At 47.7% G+C, this 19,201-nt stretch overlaps 1 protein-coding gene across 1 annotated transcript; it reads left to right on the top strand.

The window, feature by feature from the left end:
* Positions 1 to 5,424: 5,424 nt before the first annotated feature.
* Positions 5,425 to 17,243, top strand: CLDN19 (claudin 19). Its single transcript, XM_055001632.1, has 5 exons — positions 5,425 to 5,709; positions 9,155 to 9,319; positions 14,535 to 14,619; positions 16,495 to 16,641; positions 16,960 to 17,243. Exons 1-5 carry the CDS (start codon positions 5,487 to 5,489, stop codon positions 16,991 to 16,993), a joined length of 654 nt encoding a protein of 217 aa, XP_054857607.1. The 5' UTR covers positions 5,425 to 5,486; the 3' UTR covers positions 16,994 to 17,243.
* The last annotated feature ends 1,958 nt before the right edge of the window (positions 17,244 to 19,201 follow it).

The following is a 19,201-nucleotide window of genomic DNA, read 5'->3' as shown; positions in this document are numbered from 1 at the left end:
CCATCAAGTCATAGCTGATCTATGGTGACCCATGGTGGGATTTTCGTGGCAAGAGCCTAACGGAGGTGGTTTGCCCTTGCCTGCCTCTGCAACCCTGGTCATCTTTGGAGGTCTCCCTTCCAATTACTAACCAAGGCCAACCCTGCTTAGCTTCTGAGATCTGATGAGATCGGGCTTCCCTGGAGCAGTTAACCATCTAGAACCTCAAAATCTAGAGTTATTTAAATGGGGAGAAGTTTTGGAAGCCTCCTTAAAAGAAACCCAGGCTATGAAAGTAAGCAAAGTTTGCTCAAAAGCTAGCTCCCCTCGCTCCCATTTCTCATATACTAATGTTAAATAGGGCTGCCAACAGGGCTGGAGGCATAATGTGCAAAGATTTCATGGCATAAAGGGAAATAACATCCACAGGTAAATAACATTCCTGTAAGTCGCTATTAAAAGCACAGGACACTGCTGTTTCCAGGCCTGCTTAGCTTCTGAGAGCCGAAGAGACTGGGCTTGTCTGGACTGTCCGGGCCAGGGTGTTTATTCTTCTGTCATCTGCTGTTTTTGAGACAGCAGATTATGGGGTTATAAAGGCAATGCACTGAAGACCAGCATAATACAGTCAACAGTGTAATAAAACTGGGTTAAGACAATGAAAGAGCAATGGAATAAAAACCAACAGAATACATCAAATGTGAAGAGGAGGGGGACGACTGCCTAAAATTTTCACAGTCACCTAAAATTACAATCTTACTACCTTTAGAAAAAAGTGTCTTCCTATACAACTCCGTTTTACCCTAGTCTCTTTATCTCTGTTTTGGGTAGGTAGCCATGTTGGTCTGCAATAGAACAGCAGGATTTGGAGTCCAGTGGCACCTTAGAGCTTTTCAGGGTGTATAAGCTTTTGAGAGTCAAAGCTCCCTTCTTGTCTCCAGATATCTGATGAAGGGAGCATTACTCTCGAAAGCTCATACTCTGGAAGTCTTGTTGGTCTCTGAGGTACCACTGGATCCAAATGCAGTTTATCTCTGCTTTCTCATTTCTTTCAAGGTCTACCTGGAAATGAGATAGACTTCCCCCCACGGCTACATATACATGCAGGAGGTTGCTTAGGACCCAAGTTGAGCCAGAGTTGGGAATAGCTGAGGCCCCAGTTTCGAAGAAGAATCAATCTCTCGGGGCGTGTGCCATGTGCTTCCCCCCACCTCACTCACGCTGCTCTCTGTGCTGGGAAATGTTTAACTCTCCCTTCTCATTAGCAATCTGCTCACAACTTTGCACTCTCAGAATTCATTATCTTCCCTACACACGCACACACCTCTTCCTATTTACATGCAAAGGGAGAACAGATCCTTCCAACTGGATCCCAGAAGACCGGTCATCAGGTAACCCCCACGAGGGCCGCCTTGCTCCAACCCCAGCTCAAATCTCTCCTGGGCATACAGCTGGGATGAATTTGCTTCTCCCCTTTTCCACTTTGATTCCAGTTTTCAGCATGACTTAGTAGCAGAAGGGATTTTCTTTGCAGCGCAATCCTATGCGGAGTTACTCCAGTCGAAGCCTATTGAAGTCAGTGAGCATAGGCTGGAGTAACTGCATAGGATTGCATAGAGAGCTGCTGTGGCACAGTGGTTAAGTGGTTTGGCTGTGAATCAGCACTCCACTGGTTCAAATCCCACTACTGCCATGAGCTCAGTAGGCAGCCTTGAGTCAGCTACTCCCAGGGCCGGTGCCAGCATTTCTGGCACCTGAGGCAGCTTCCAGAGTACCGGTGCGCATGCACACCTGGTGTGCGTGATGATGTCACTGTGTGTGACGTTATCACGCAGGGCAGGGCAGCACACGGGTGGCCTCCCAACCCTCCTGTTCAGTTGCCCCATGCCGCCCCTGCCGCCGCTGTGGCGGCGGCGGCGGCAGCGGCGGCGGCAGCAGCACAGAGCAGGGCTGGGAAGCTGCCCGCTCAGCTGCCCCGTGCTGCCGCCGCCAGTGCACACTCCTGGCTGGGCGCAGCAGCTGTGGGCCAGGTGCGCCAGGCGTCCGGGGCAGTGCACGTGCATCCTCCCTCCAGCTCAGATGCTTCGCGCACCGCCCCGGCCGCCTGCTGCACCTGGCCTGTGACGGCGGCAGCGGCACAGGGCAATTGAGCTCTGTGGCGTGCGCCCCTACCCCCTTGCCCCCTTAGTGTTCAAGGCAGCTGCCGGCCCAGCCTCAGTGGGTGCACTGGCCCTGGCTACTCCTCTCAGCCCCAGCTAATAATAACACTAACTTGTTCACTGCTCTAAGTAAGGCACTAATCTGTCTAGAAGAGCAGTATATAAGTGCAATTATGATTGTTTTAGCTGTTTTTCACGTACAACGAGAGAGTGTCATTGTTGGAAATCTGTATGAGGTATCTGGTAGGTAACTGAGGGCTAGCATGTAACGATAAGTTTTTTTAAAAAAAATTAAACATTTTATTGAAAAAGATATATCAATAGAAAGTGCATAAGAACTTATACAAGCTCTGCATTTGAATTTTGATCAGACTAATAGATCTATTCAGAGTAAGTAACAACAAAACTAAATTATATCATAGCTCTCATTCCTTCTCCTTACTTGCTTATACCCAAACTTTAGTATGTAACGATCAATGTTGTGGTCGTAGCATGGTATCCTGCACTCAGTTAACACACTTTGATGGTTGAGACCTATTTATGCAGCTAACAATAATAATGTGTGCTTATATAATGCTAATCTAAACACTTTAGTGCTCGCCCAGAGCAGTGGACAAACTGACTGTTGTTGTTATCCCCACAATACAGCTGGGGAGCTGGGGCTGAGAGGAGAGGCTTGCCCAAGGCCAACTGCAGAATTCATGGCACTAGTGGGATTCGAACCAGCACACAGCCTGACCACTTAACCACTATACTACCAATGCACCAAAAAAAAGTATCCATGGAACTTGCTGCACCAGGATGTAACAATGACTCCTAGCTTATAGGTCCATCAATGGCTATTAGCCATAGTAGTAAAACCTCCATGTTCAGATGCAGTCTACCACGGAGAAGCCTTTCTGTTGCCAAGCCCTGCCAGCCTCCATCTGTATCCCTTCACCCGTGATTGCTTAGTGCATCTAAATTGCATATCCGAGGGTGGAGACAATCCAGTGATAGGTCTTGGCATTCTATGAAGTTGGTTCCTTGGGCTGTCATATCCATCCTCGGAGATCATTTGATCAGAAGACAAAGTACAAAACATATCAAAGCAAGAGCGAAAAATGAGCTTCGGAGCAAACTGGGCAGCTTCTTGTCCAGGGACCGGCATCAACTTTCTGCCCCAGGGGAGGTTTCCAAACTGTCTCCAAGGGCTGCCCCAGGGCAAAATTTCTCCCATACTCAACGACGGCGTCGTCTTTGGCAGCTTTCTCCGAAGCAGCCCAGGAGAACCGTTTGCAAACCGCTTTCGGCAGGAATGTGCCAGGCCTCCGTTGGATTCTGGCCTCCTTCCAAATGGCCCTGGGGAGGGGGGCTAAGATTCCATGTACTGATGTTTGCACGCTGGTGCAAAAAAAATAAAGGCATTCTTCCTTTTACACATGCACAGGGGGGAGGCGTAAATTTAATCAGCAGGAAACCAAACACGCTGCACCATCTGATGTCAATGAAGTTTTTTGTTTACAAATGCAGCCTACCCGGATTCCAGCCCAAATGCCAAGCAGCCCCCACGAGCAGCCGGCACAAAGCGGGCCTTGGATGGGGAGCAACGGCCCAGGAAAGGTTACTCTCATTAGCATGCTGCTCAGGCGTGCTCAGCAGACAAAGGGCAAGAGTGGCACAAGATCAAGCTTTTCCAAATGCCATTGCGTCCTGAGGGCCTGATCCTGCAAAGCGCAGCACGTGGCGCCTCCTGCACTGGGAGCCCTCAGGGATCACCTAAACACTCCTGGGTCATCCGTGGTGTGCCTGGAAAAAGGTACCTGCAGCTCAGTCGAGAGCAAGACAGGGATCCACACTCGCCCACAAATGCAAAAGCCAGGGGAAATCTTTTATTAGGACCAAAAGAGCATACGAAGTTTCTGAGTTAAGTTGTGGATGAGGTGCCACTGGAACAGCTGGTTGCAGTGACTGGGAGTCAGGTTTCAAGGCGGCACCAGTGCATAGAAGAGGCGGCCTGCTGCATCTCTGCATGCTTTACTGTTAAGTTGTGGATCAGGTGCCACTGGGATAACTGGTTGCAGCAATTGGGATGTAGGTTTCAAGACCGCACCAGTGCATAGAAGAGGTGGCCTGCTGCATCTCTGCATGCTTTACTGTTCAGCCCTCAATGCTGCCATTCAGTTAGTTGGTGGTAGAGATGGTAAAGCCAGCTCTGCCTGTGCCTCAGAACTGAGTTGTTCCTGATGCAGAGAAGGTACAGGACGAGCTGTCCTGAAAGGAGGTTACCTGTTGAATCTCTGAATGAACCACTGTGCTGCCTGGAAAATAGAAGGCATGGCTGGAAATCTAGAAATGTGAGAAATATGTTCCTCAGGAGCTGCATAACTGTTACTCTGAAAGCAAACATTTTGATGGATTTCCATTAAGGAAAAAGCATCAGAAGCTTGGGGTATACGTCTTCAAGGAGCTCGGGAGAGCATTCCCAGTCCCCCAGTTTTGTCGTCACAATGACCCTGTAGGGTAAAAGGAGAGTGGGTGATTGAGTGGCTCATGTTCACCCAATATGGACTAGGACTAGGGGTGCTGGTTGGCAAATTCCTGGAGATGAGGAACGTCACGATTTGGAGAGAGACCTCAAAGGGGAATAATAGGGCTTCAGCTGGGTATAACGCCATAGAATCCACCCTCCCAAGCAGCCGTTTTTTCCCAGGGGAACTGATCTTGGTAAGCTGGAAATCAGTTGTAATTGTGGGGGATCTCCAGGCCCCACCTGGAGGTTGGTAACCCCAGGGCTGCGAATGGGCTTGACGCCTCCATGGTGTAAGGATCAAGGGCCCCTGCTTCTGCCCCCCTTTCCTGCCCTGTAAGGGTCCCAGGGAGCTGCTTTGTGCCCAGTTAAAACATAGTTAGTTCAACTCTCCACCCAAGGAGCAAGCGCTTCATAAATGCCCCCCACCCTCTTGCAAAGGGCGCTGGGTAGGGTTGCCAACCACCAAGGTGAGGCCTGGAGAGCTCCCAGAATTATCTCCCAGAAATCAATTCCTCTAGAGGAAATGGCTGCGTTGGAAGGTCAATTGTATGGCTTCACACCCCTCCCCAAACCTCCAGGAATTTCCCCGCCCAGAGTTGGCAACCCCGAGGGGGCGGGGCAAATGCGGCCCCTCCCCCGCTCCAGAGCCAGCCTAGCCGCGTGGGAGGGAGCAGCGTGGCGGGGGGGGGGCGCGTTTCCAAAGCGATGCCCCGCGCGGGGGCGGCCCCTGGCATCGCTGGGCAGCGGCCGGCGCTGCCGCAAGTGCCGCCGGCCCCGTCGAAGAATTCGCCGCTCGCCCTGCTGGCCGGCGCCCGTCGCCCGTCGGCTCCCCGTCCATGGCCAGCGCGGGGCTGCAGCTGGTGGGCTACTTCCTGGCGCTGGCCGGCTGGGTGGGCACCATCTGCGCCTCGGCCCTGCCGCAGTGGAAGCAGAGCTCGTACGCCGGGGACGCCATCATCACGGCCGTCGGGCTGTACGAGGGCCTCTGGATGAGCTGCGCCTCGCAGAGCACCGGGCAAGTCCAGTGCAAGCTGCACGAGTCGCTGCTCTCGCTCGACGGTGCGTCCCGCCGCGGGCGGGCAGGCAGGGGCCGAGGCTGGGCCGTCTGGTGCGGGCGTCGGGGGGCCCGGAGAGGGATTTGCACCGCTTTGAAAAAGGCGGGGGGTGGGGTGCTTCACGTCCGTCTGGAATGGAGCTTGCTTGCTCGCTTTCCTTCTTTCCATCTTCTGGGCATGGAGCAGAGCAGGGCCGTATTAACCCATGGTCGGGCCTCTAGGCTTTCAGGTATTTCGGGGCCCCTCCAGCACTTCAATCTTTTAGCCCCCTACAGCTGCCAGCCTGACTCTGGTACGGTAGGTGCTAGACGACAGCGCATAGCCCTCTATCCCCTTTGAGGGTCTCCTGAAGAATTCAATTCACAATTTTAAAAATACTTTTATTATTGTTCAATTTGCAAAAGTTGGGGGGGGGGCTTCATGTCTCTCTGACATGATGCTTTCCCCTCTTTCTTTCTTTCTTTCTTTCTTTCTTTCTTTCTTTCTTTCTTTCTTTCTTTCTTTCTTTCTTTCTTTCTTTCTTTCTTTCTTTCTTCTGGGCATGGAGCAGGGGGCACTGGAGGTCTAGGAGAGATAGTTGTGAATTTCCTGCATTGTGCAAAAGGTTGGATTAGATGACCCTGGACGTCCCTTCCAAGTCTCTGCTTCTGTGATTCTTCCTTTAAGTCTGCCAGCTTTCTTATAGGAGAACAGGATTCGAGTCCAGTAGCACCTTAGAGACCAGTTGGTTTCTAGCGGCTGCTGGACTCGAATCTGCTCTTCTCCTACAGACCAATGCGGCTTCCCGCCTGAAGCGTTCTAACAGGGAGGCCAAAGACCTGAAGGACAGAATCCTGACCCTCGAAGAGAGGCTTAATGTATGGAAACAGGCGCTTCAGGTTTTTCATGGCACAGAGATAAACAGCACCACCTGGTAATAACATTCCATTGGTGGTGGTGGTGGAGAGTGCTATCGAGTTCTCACCGACTTATAGCGCCCCCTGCTGAAATTTCCAAGGCAAGAGACTAACAGAGGTGGTTTGCAGTTGCCTGCCACTGCATAGCAACCCTAATGAAGGCCAACTCCGTTTAGCGTTCAAGATCTGATCTCAGACTTGCCTGGGCTACCAAGGTCAGTGAGTCTCTCTTAAAGAACAGGACTTTTTCCCCTCTCCAAGCAGTAGGCAAACCTATTTTCTAACTAGCTGGTGCTCCGGTGTCTTTAACAGCATCCTGACCTGGATATGAGCATCCAAAAGCTTTCCAGGTTGATTTGAGAGCGGCCCTTGAAACAACGGCGTTCCTGGTTGGGACTGCTTTTGCCCGATCAGTTGGCAATTCTCAGCTGATCTCTGATGTTCCCATTCCCTGAGCAGAGGCTGTCTTGGTGATTCTGGGCAGAAGTCCAGGATGGGGTCCCATAATCGTTGCCACTCCCTCCTGGCCAGCCTTGCCTGGGCCAAGTAAAGGGTGGCCCTCTCCTCCCACAAAGCGGGGAGGGGACACCACTGCTTCTGGAAGGCCTGAACCCCAAACAGGGTAGGTGCAACGGGCAGCAGCAACCTGTTCTCTTTCTTCCCCCTTCCTTTTTTTCGTGGGATGGTGGGGCCATGGGCGGTTGCTCACCCCCCCCCCCCGCCCAGGTGTGGAGCCCAGAGCAGCTGCCCATGTTGCCCATGGCCTAAGCTCAATGCTTTTTTTGAGTAGTGGGACAGTGCACTCTGCACATGCTTAGGATCCTGTTTTCTGTATGATGCACAGAGAGTTGAGCCTTGCCGTGGGAAGCAAAATCCCCTAAGAGTTGGGGCACAAGTTTAGCACCAGGGCTGGACAAGGCAAACAGCTCAAGAACCATTCCTAATAAACTTTGTTGCGTTGTCAAAACATTAGAGGACCGTGGGGTATTCAGCAAAGGTGGGATGGAGTATTTTTTTTCAAAAAAAACTTAAAAGCTTGAAGGAAGTTTTTAAGGGTTTGTTTTAAAAGGATGGGCTTTATGAGCAGTGCCTTGAGCGCCCGCCATGGGCTTTGCCTCTCAGATGACCTTCAAATACCCCTTGCGGCCACTTCTGCTTCCTTTCTTTCCCCCCTTGGCGGGTCTCCAGTGTCTTTATTAAGTACAATCAGGAGAAATGCAGCGGTGATCGCACTCTGGGGGGGAGCGCTTGTCTGCCTCTCACCTCTTAAAGGCACAGCAGCCCTTCCAAACTAACTCCGCCCCCCCCCACACACACACCTATGTAACAAAGAGCTTATAATGTTTGCTCCATGCATTGGTGGGATAAAGAAATGCCTCTTTTTATTTGTTTTTTAAAACGGCTGTTTATTGAGTAAGGAAGTGGAGGGGGGAGTTTACAAACGGAAATTAACGAAGCCAAGTTGTGGGGGGGGGGGTACCCACAACTGATGATACTGGAGTTCTGGAAGTCCTGATATGCTCTTTATCCCTAAGTAGGGAAGGGGAAAGACCAAACTTAGATGCTGGCCATGGGAGAGTTAATTCAACCAGAACTGTCCCTCTTTGGGCTACTTTGAGCGCAGCAAAGAAAGCAAGTCGGTTAACTGCAACCCTTCTGAGGCTAAATGCATAGGAAGAGCAATTTTCATCAAGGCAACTGTGCAGAAACCTTCTTCCTCATTAGCAAAGCCCTTTATCTAGCTATCTAGCTATCGGTCTAGCTATCTGACTTGGTCCTGGTTGCCTGACTTTTGGGTTTTCACCTTTCTTGTGCAGATCTTTGCTCAGATGTTTCAAACTGTCTCTAGGGGTTCCACGGGATCATGGTGTTGTTGACCTCTATGGTTTGTGAGCTTCAATAAGAGAATCCCTCTTCCTCTCTCTCTCTCTCTCTCTCTCTCTCTCTCTCTCTCTCTCTCTCTTTGGTACTGCTCATAGAACTATCGCCTTAAGCAGAAATTAAAATTGGGCAAAACCTTACTTAATATTATTTCTCTGATGTTTGATTATTGCCCCTATATATTTTGCCACAGAATGAGTAACGGAATCATTTATGACCGATAATAACCACGTCACCTGGGCTGTCATATTAGGTAGTTCCATATTTTTAAGTAGAGGGGTAATTAAGCTAGCCCCCGACTCATTAAATATGGGACGCTCTATAATCGTATGTTCAGTGGTTTCAACGTTATCATATGGGCATCTGCGTGTTCTTTTAATGTATGGTACTTTCTTGAATCTACCCTCCAAAACCGCTGAAGGAAGGGCATTCATTCTGGCCAGAGTAAAAGCTCTTCTAAGCTTTGGTATTGTCAAATAATAAAAATACTTCGGCAGTTGCAAAGCCCTGATCTAACCATCCCCTTCCCAGTGAAAGATTCTAATTGCAGCATTCCAACCCAGCACGTCCTTTCGTTCTGCAAAATGAACCTTAACTGAGCAATGGTAGCATGCCTCTCTCCTCTTGAAGTTGCGAAGACTGGGTTTGGGATTTGTTTGTTTTGCTTTGTAGTTCACATCCAGACTTCCCGAGCTCTCATGGTGGTGTCCATTCTTCTGGGTTTTGTGGGACTCATCGTCAGTGTGATCGGAATGAAGTGTACCAAAGTGGGGGACAAAAACCCGGTGACCAAAAGTTGGATCGCTGTCTTGGGAGGAGTCTTTTTCATGCTTGCAGGTAAACCCGAATGCCTTGCACTGTCCTACAGTTTGCATGGTGTGGCATGGTGTAGCACCTAGACTGTGGAATGAAGATGAGGAAAACTCAGGGGTCATTTCATAGAAAAAGAGCAGGAGGAACTCATTAGCATAACTCATTAGCATGGCTCATTTGCATATGCCATGCTCCTTGCCATCACCGGAAATGTGTCGTTAGCATAACTGCTTTGCATATGCCCCACCCCCCTGACATCACCTATCCTGGATGTTTTGGACCCAATCCTGGCCATTCAGGGGCAAAATTGGGCCCAAAATGGCAAAAAGGGGCTGAAAATGGCCGAAAAGAAGCCCAAAATAGTCAGGATTGGGCCGCTGCTGAATGGGAGAGTGATCCACCACCAGTCAGAGGCCCGATCCTGGCTGTTTCAGGACCAATCCTGGCTGTCTTGGGCCTGATCCTGGCCATTTTGGGCCCGAATTGGGCCGTTTCAGCCCTGATTCAGGCTGAAACGGGCCCAAAATGGCCAAAAATCAGGTGGGTGGGGCCACCTGACATGTGACCTTTTCGGAGAACTACCGTAACTGCGTTCCTGTGCATTCCCCCTCAAAATGAGCCCTGAGAAAACTCATTTTCAAATTCCTGCAAAGATGGATTACTTTGGGCTCTACCCCCTGAACCTTTCCTACCTTGCAAGGTCATTGTTCCAAGCAACTTGGAGGCCAGATGAAAAAATAACGAGGTGGCTGTGCACTTGTCTGTATAACTGAGGCAGACTGGCTTTTCAACAGTCTGCCAACCTAATGCCTGAAAATTCTGTTAATTACAAAATTAAGACCATTTGTCCTCTGTCTGAACATCAACTCAGGGAATCTAGGCAGAGAGGGGTGCAATCCAGAAATGTGAAGTACAGCGCCGGAGTTAGAAATGTTTTCAAAATGTTGCCTGGAACGTGAATGTTCGCTTGTCTGGGACCATCTTTTGTACACCTAAAATTTACCTTAAATTTCTCATCTCCACCAACCCACCCCAAGTAGTTTGCATTATGTCTAAAATTCCTAGGGATTTTGCCTTTGGTGAAAATTCAGGGGCATATTCATAAAATGTTGAGGTTCAGAGTTCCCATTTTTAAAAAGTTAATGGAAATAAGGGCAGGTTATGAGCAAATGGATGGTTAATGAAGTAAGACCTTGCCATGGGAGGCCTGCCCTAGGGAAAAATGGCCTCTGCCTGTGCAGCCGAAAGCAAAGAAGGCAGCCCACAGACGCAGACGTATAGCCAGTTTATCTGTTGAAGGAAATCCTGGAAAGAGTAAGGGGAAATTAAGGGGGGGGGTTGCTGCTGATGCATTTATTTTCATAGTGATTATTTTTATTTTTCTTGCATAGTTGTAAAATACCGCCTCTCCCTGTACGTTCCCCGGAGATCGCTCCGATCAGCGAATAAATATTTACTTGTGGTCCCCGGCCCTAAGGAAGCCCGCCTCGCTTCAACCAGGGCCAGGGCCTTTTCAGTCCTGGCCCCAGCCTGGTGGAACGCTCTGTCAATGGAAACCCGGGCCCAGCGGGACATATTATCGTTCCGCCGGACCTGTAAGACAGAGCTGTTCCGCCAGGCGTTCGGTGATTGAAGGGGGCGGTGCCATGTCGGCCTCCCACCTTGGGGTGGGGGAGGGTTCTCCCCACCACTGCACCTTGTTAATTTGTTTTATTATTTGTATATTGATTTTAGTTTTTGTTTTTATCAATTTTAACTGTTCACCGCCCAGAGCCCCTGGGGATGGGCGGTATATAAATTGAATAAATAAATAAATAGTTGTAAAATAGTGCAACTAGGCGATTTAAAAAAAAACCTTCAAAAATAGCTCCTCGTATGGCAAAAAAATAAATGTATTCGGCAGGGAAGGAATTAGCTTTGTAGATTTTCCTCTTCTTTTTATGGTGTCCTGGAAGGCTGTTGCACTTCTGTGAAAAGGCAGGGAAAAGGTTACTGAAACGTTGCCACCACTTGCTCCCACGTAATATGGAAGGCTCTTGGAATGCAGTGATTTTTCTTTTGAAAGAACAAAGAAATTCTATTCTTTTTTTAAATGTTCAGTTTAAGAGAAGAGTTAAAAGCACTTATTACCTTAATTATGCTTCCCCCCTCCCCCCCCAAAAAACCTTGCACACGAGGGCTTCTGTTTTAATTCTGTGTCCTGTGAGCAATGCTGACATTATACGGTCCAACGTTATCATTATGGCATTTATTACAAAACAATAGTCATTAAAGAAATGAAAAAAGCAATTACGAGACTTGTAGCAAAATAAAAACAAAACAGTTCTCAAGCCCCCTTTCCCCTTAACTCTTTCCAACAAGAACGGTTAAGTGAAGCGTTTTTATTCATGAATGCCAGCAAGCATCAAGAAATAGGGTCACCAGTTTCGAGGTGGGAACTGGAGCTCTTCTGGAAGTACTATTTCAGTTCACTGGGAGGAAATGACATCAGAAAGCAGACCCTATGGCATCAGGTCCCCATTGAGCTCCTGCCCCAGGCACCTCCAGAATTTCCCAAACCAGGGTTGGCAGTCCAACCAAGAAAGCAGGAGGTGACTCATTACACTGGAAGGCGTAAATGAAATCCTGTCCTCAAGTCATAGTTGACTTATGGCGACCCCTGGTGGGGTTTTCATGGCAAGAGAGTAACAGGTAGTTTGCCATTGCACCTTATATTGACGCTTCCCCTGCTGAATCATGTAACTTTTCCTGTGCAGAATAAATAAACGTTTTCAAGATGGTAGCAGCCGAGCCCAGATATTAGCTTGCTCGGAGGCTTAGTAAGGGCAGTAGGCCCAGCAGAATTCCATGGCTGCTCTTTCTCATTGCCTTGTTCCTTGCTGCTTAACAACGTATTGGCTGGTGTGAGGGAGAAGGAGAGAAATTGGTAGGCCTGGAAAAGCAGCAGCTGCTGCCTTTTTGGTACAGTGGCTTCCAAGCAGGAGCAGTCTGTCTGAGCAGCGGGAATTTCAGCAGTGCTGAAAGCCAACGACAATTGCTAGAGCGTGTAGAGATGATTGTTCCACCTTGGTGTCGCTACTTTCAGTGTAGAGATCAGAAGAAATTTACAGTGCAATTCTAAGTACAATTCTAAGTACAGTGCAATTCTAAGTACAATTTCTAAGCTGATGCTTCATCTTAAGCTGAGAAGCTGATATTTCACCTTCATGTGCAATGTCTTGGTGTACACACACACACCCTTTGACTGAAATGGTCAAACATCAGATGAGAGAGAACATATTTCCCAAGTGCGCATGCCGTCCCTCTGGGGGGCAAATAACACCACCCCAGGTTGTTTCAGTTTGAAAAAACTGCAGCGGGGAGTCTGAAGGACTTCTCTCCCCATGCCAGTTTGGAGTAGCTGTTAAGAGCGGCAGGACTCTAATCTGGAGAGCCAGATTTGATTCCCCAATCGTCTGCTTGATGCTAGCTGAATCACAGCTCTTTCAGAGCTCTCTTAGCACAACCCACCTCGCAGGGTGATTGTCATGAGCGTAATAATAACACACTTTGTAAACCACTCTGAGTGTGGCATTAAATTGTCCTGAAGAGCAGTATATTAATTGAATGTTGTTGTTGTTGTTGTTGTTGTTGTTTTTATACCGTGGTAACAATCTGAATCGAGGCCCCGCAGACTCAGGAAATGCGTCCATTAGAACCTGACATCTGACTATCTCAGTCAAAGTCCAGTTGGGGGAACCCACACACTGCATGTTACAAATCATAAAGTGTAATTTGAGCCCATTGGTTTCAGTGAGCGTAGAATAGTGTTGCCCTGTTTAGGACTGTGCTGTCATATAAAAGCTTTTGTTGCGGCGCTTCATATACACAATGCCACCATTGCTAGGAGGAGTTATGTATAGAAGAATTGCCTGGTACAGTCTTCTTGGGATTGTACCATTTCAGAATGTGGGGAGGGACACTTAAACTTCCCAGATGCATGTACACAGGTCTTCACAGATGTGTATGCAAGCATATTATTTCCCCCTTCTCCCCCTTTAGTTATTATTGAAACTGTAAAATCAGCCTGCTGGATCCGATCCTGGGGCTGTCAAGTCCCACATTTGGTTTATAAATATGACCAGTCAGATGTATCTAGGAAACCTGTGAGTGGTGAAGACTGCCCTCAAGTCATAGCTGATTTATGGCGACCCCTGGTGGGGTTTTCAAGGCAGGAGACCAACAGAGGTGGTTTGCCATTGCCTGCCTCTGCAACCCTGGTCTTTGCTGGAGGTCTCCCATCCAATTGCTAACATGAGCCTCCCCAAAAAGGGCCCACTCACAGCAGCCAGCCCATTGAGGACATCTTACTCCAGGCCTCCCCCACCCCACTAGCTTACTTGCTAGCTTACTTTTCAAGATAGTTCTTTACAGGGCTTTTTTTCTGGGGAAAGAGGTGGTGGAACTCAGTGGGTTGCCCTCAGAGAATATGGTCACATGGCTGGTGGCCCCACCCCCTGATCTCCAGACAGAGGGGAGTTTAGATTGCCCTCCACGCCGCCGAGCAGCGTGGAGGGCAATCTCAACTCCCCTCTGTCTGGAGATCAGGGGGTGGGGCCACCAGCGATGTGACCATTTTCAAGAGGTTCTGGAACTCCGTTCCCCTGCGTTCCCCCTGAAAAAAAGCCCTGGTTCTTCAGATTACCAAGGCTATATATGTGAAGCTCATTAAATGCTTTGGAACAATGCAAAATCTTACATTGGCTTTTTGTTGCAGGCAGTCTCAGCAACTAAGAAGCGCCTGTTTTGCACCAATGAGCATGAGTTGACATGGCATGGATCGAGTTTCAGCTTTGCATGCCACAATAGGGCTACCAACCTTAAGAGGGGACCTGGAGTTCTCCTGAAATTACAACTGATCTCCAAGCTTTGGGAAAGTGCTGTGACATCTTAGTTAAAGGATTCTAGATAGATTGATACAGTATTTTGTATCATCAACTATCTGATTCTTTTAACTGGGAGGTGCCAGGCATTGAACCAGGGACCTTCCAGATACAACACAGGTACTCTGCCAGTGAGCCACTATATCTCTTCAGCACACCCACGCAACCTGCTCGAGCTTTCAGGACCTAGCTACTGGTAAAGACACAGCTGCAGAGGCCAGCTGAAATGTGGCATTCTCAGTTTTGTGAAACGGAGCAACCTTAACTGTGTTCTCCGCGAAAAGCTAGATACTTTGGTTTTCCCTCTGTGTTCCCAGGTCTGTGTGCAATGACAGCTGTCTCGTGGTACGCAGCACGGGTGACGGTCGAGTTCTTCAATCCAAGCACACCAGTCAATGCCAGGTGAATAAATGCTACTGCTGGGCCTATGCCAAGTTGGAGGAGTGGGTGGGCAGATTACCCAACTAAAGGCCCAGTTGGGAATGGGGCTTCAGTCCTAGTAGCCTTAGCAGCAGCAAATTCCTGTGTTTAAACATGCATCTGCCACAGTCAGGTAGGGAGCAAGGGAACACCTGATTTTAACCAGAAAAAGCATGTGGGTAAGTGTACCTAAGACTGTGGCCTGCAAATGATAGTTCCTCTCCAAGCTCTGAGGCAGATGGTTCTTTTCCAGCCATGCTGCTTTTTTACAGGAGATGCTCAGGGACTGAACATGGGCCCTTCTGCATGCGCTGTACCATGGAGCTGCAAGTCCTCCCAAGGAGAATGTAGTCTGAAACTAGCGCTCATGTGTGCATATGTGAATAAGCATGTGTGTTAGAGAATGACTGTTCCTGCCTGCCCACCTGCTCTTCTTCAACGGTAGACCTTTCTCCTGCTCCACTCTGATCAAAAGACAGTGGCCAAACCTGTGGTACACTTTCCTGGTCTGGCCAATCCCAGAGCTGAACAGGAAAATTAGGAGAACACTCTAAACAGCACCTTCTAGCGGCTGCCGAATATGACCCTTTCCAGTGAAATCTGACACAGAACGCACAGTATTTTTTCTCTTTAAAACTGACAAATCTTGCAAGTGTTTGGCCACCTCCCATACCTGAAAACACTCTTGGAAATACATGGGGCTGGAACTAGACTAACTGTGCAATCCTAAGGAGAGTTACTCCAGCCTAAGCCCATTGATTTCAGTGGGCTTATACTACAGTAGCTCTGTTTAGGATTGCACTGTAAATTGGCAATTTCTGCTGAGTTCTCCCTTCCTGCTGTAGACCCCTCAGGAGCAGAATTTCATGGAGATCCGTGGGAAAGAGGAAAACTCCATTGTGTTATTGGGACATTTCATTTGGGTCTGACCTATAACGTTGCATTCTGCTGAAGAAGCAGCTGACGGCCCAAAGAGTGTACAAATGATTTGGAAGGTTCCACATCTGGCACTGTCCCCATCTGACAAAAGTCACCATTCGGCAGGGAGAATATTACTCTTCCCCCCCCCCTGCATATATTCATACAAACACAGTTTGGTATATTGGGTGCAGAATATAGAATCCTGTTTATACCAATTTCCAAAAATGCCCCAAGTTTTTAGACCTTGTGGTTGCCAAGATAAAACTTGAAAGAACATCTGAAAATCCTAGCAGATAAAATTTCTTTTTTAAAATAACTATTTTATCTTTTTTCCCCAACATTAACAAAATGTAAACTTTTAACACTCAACGAGTCATTTATATAACAACATTTAAGATACTGAGCTAAACAACCTGATATACAGATTTTTATGCCATGTACAATTAATATAAAAGAAAATGCTTTTTTTTTGGTTAAGAGTTGTCAGTTGTAGCATAGTTGGTTCCATATTCAAAAAATAGGGACCATTTTTCTATATATGAAGATTGATCATCGGGATCCACAGATGTTATCTGATCAGTTATTTTCTCCCAAACCAATTTTGAGCTAATGCAGCCTTAGTGGCTGACAACGGTAAAGAAAGAAGATCTTTTCTCAGTTTTGAAACCCCATTATCGTTCCACACAGGTAAGATTTCTAGTGGTCTGAGGGGGAGCTGTGGCTAATAAACCCAGACTTAATTATGCAAGCTACTAAACATTGTAGGGTATGTATGCAAAATAAGAGAGCCTGTGTATGCTTTGCGCAGTCTCTATTAAATTCTGTTTTGTTGGCAATCCGGATGACTTTGGGACACAACTGAGAATCTTTTTAAGCACAGCCGGCCGGCCGAGTTTACTGCTTGATTTGTACTCATTCAACCTTTCTTTGCCCCAGGTATGAATTTGGGCCCGCTCTCTTCATAGGATGGTCGGCAGCCAGTTTGACCCTGCTGGGAGGCTCTTTCTTATCCTGTTCTTGCCCCAAACCAGAGGAAAGAGGACAACAGTATTATCGGCAATCGCAGCCTTCCACAGCTAGAGAGTATGTCTGAACCTTGGTTTGCCCCTCTTTGGGGGGAGAGAAAAGGAGACGTTCGTTCCATAAAACGGAGGATTCACCTTGCCTCCTGAAGTCCTTCTATAGCCCTAGAGGGCTGGAGGCACAATAATTTCTCAGGGGTTTTCCAATTGCTCTCCAAATCACAGAAGGAATTTCCCGGTAGTTCCTCTCTGCCTGCTTCCACAACCCTACTGAATTCCAAGTTGTGGGAAAGGGATCAAAACTATCTATACGGTTTGGTTTGTGGGCTGGAAACTAACAGCCCTCTTGTGTTTCATTTTGTTTTCCTTGATTTTTCAGACCCACTATAAAAAGGGAAGATCAGTGCATATAATATCTTCGCTTCTATCAGGGAGAAAGAAGTATTTATGTCCTGAGTATTCCCTTCAGAGAGACCAAATATGACTGTTATCAAGGATATTTTTTTTTTAGAATGTTTCCCCCAAATCCATTTTCTATATTGGATTAAAAACTGAGAGTGAGATTTATTCTTCTTATAATTTAAACATTGTATTAACTTTTCTACTGTGTATACTACTTGACGGCTCTGAATTTCGGATACCTTTGGTTCTAATCGTTTGTACTAAAATGTGTCATATTAAAATATGTTTTGGCTATTGCCAGCTTTTTCAAATCTGTGCATATCTATGTCTCTCGATTCCATGAGATTCTGGGCTATCTTCGTATTAGGTGGTGGGTGAACACAGCCTCTCGTACTTTGCCCCCAAACTGCTTACATTTTTGCAAGCATTTCTGTCAAACGCTCGAAAACGCTCCGCACGAATTTGCAAGTGTTTGATGGACTTGGAGAGATCTGCTTATCTGAGCATCTTAGGAAAAGTGCTGTACAGAGCATAAAACTGAAAGTCAGGTCACTGGAAGCCAAAGGTACAAGCCAAGTGGGAAAATGGACTCCTGATTTTCTGCTGACTTCATCCCCCAGAATTCGCAACCTCTGCTGCCATCCCACCCTGACTGGCTTCTTGGACAGCTTTCCATCCATCGGCTTGTCCTCCAGTTACTACCTAGATATGGCTTTGCTACTTCTCATAATTAGCCCCTCTTGAGTTAGATTGCTCAGCATCCTCCCCCCCCTTTTTTTTGCAAGAAATACTAATTAACCTAATCTGTCTGTACAATCAGATGCCATGGAAAGAGGAGAGAGACACTGTAATCTTCTCTCCTGTGGTTCGGGGCTGAGCTTTGCCTGACGGGCTAATTGGTTCTGCTTTATGAAGTTGAAGGCGGCTTCCAATTTTTCTGTAGTCAAATGATATCTCTGAAACCTGAGTGGGGGAAGTGGGGTCACTTATGGAACTTACTGCCACAAGATACAGAGATGGCTGCTAGTTCAGATGACCTCTAAGCAGGGATGAGACAAATTCATGGAGGAGGAAAGGTCTTGTTAGTGGCCATTAGGCATAGTGGCTAAATGGAACCTCTGTGTTCAGGAGTAGTGTATCTTTAAATATCGAGTGATAGGTGGCAATTGCATAGGGAGACTTTGGCCTTTATACTTTGCTTGTAAGCCTTCTGGGAGGGGGGGGAATAGTAAAGGGGTACACCTTGCATGTTAATTAGGCAGTTTGCGTCTCTGTGAAACAGGATGGTGGACTGAAGGGACTATTGGCTGATCTAGTGCGACACTTCTTCAGGAAACAATTGTGTATTTAGTTCCAGCTCCAGGTTAAGCCACCAAGTTAATCATTTGCTTTTGAATCAGTCAATTGAAGCTTCATTCATTCCTTTCAATCCACTGATTCCAAACCGCCACCACCCATCGTTCCCAGTTATGACTTTTTTTTAAAAAAAAGCCAACCACCAAATAAACTATTGACCAATAAAAACCAATTAGATAAAACATCAACTCAACAGACAAACTAAGCGATCATTTAATACAGTATTTACATTTGAATACTAGTAACCAAGCCTTAACAAATGGTTCCTTTGTGTGATACTGCAGACCAGGGGTCATTTCGTAGAAAAAGAGCTGGAGGAACTCATTAGCATAACTCATTAGCATATGCCATGCCATCACCAGAAGTGTGTCATTAGTATAACTGATTTGCATATGCCACACTCCCTGACATCACCTGTTCTGGCTGTTTTGGACCCGATCCTGGCCATTCAGGGCTGAAATTGGGCCCAAAATGGCAAAAAGGGGCTGAAAATGGCTGAAAAGGGGCCCAAAATGGTCAGGATCAGGCCGCTGCTGAGCAGGAGAGTGATCCACCACCTGTCAGAGGCCTGATCCAGGCCGTTGCGGCCCCAATCCAGGACAAAACGGGCCCAAAATGGCCGAGAGTCAGGTGGGTGGGGCCACCTGGCATGTGACCTCTTTGGGGAACTGCCGGAATTGCGTTCCTGTGTATTCCCCCTCGAAATGAGCCCTGCTGAAGACGGGCATACATATTGTGGTTTTTCTAATCACACCAGTCACACCTGCCATCCAACCTCCTCTCACAGTTTACCCATTTCCACCTCCATCTGTCTGACCCGTATGTGGCTTGTGAGCCACTTTTGAGCCACAGCCCACAAGCTG

Source organism: Eublepharis macularius, chromosome 17 (assembly GCF_028583425.1).
Source record: "Eublepharis macularius isolate TG4126 chromosome 17, MPM_Emac_v1.0, whole genome shotgun sequence".
Classification (NCBI taxonomy): domain Eukaryota; kingdom Metazoa; phylum Chordata; class Lepidosauria; order Squamata; family Eublepharidae; genus Eublepharis; species Eublepharis macularius.
This window is presented reverse-complemented; position numbering and strand designations above follow the sequence as displayed.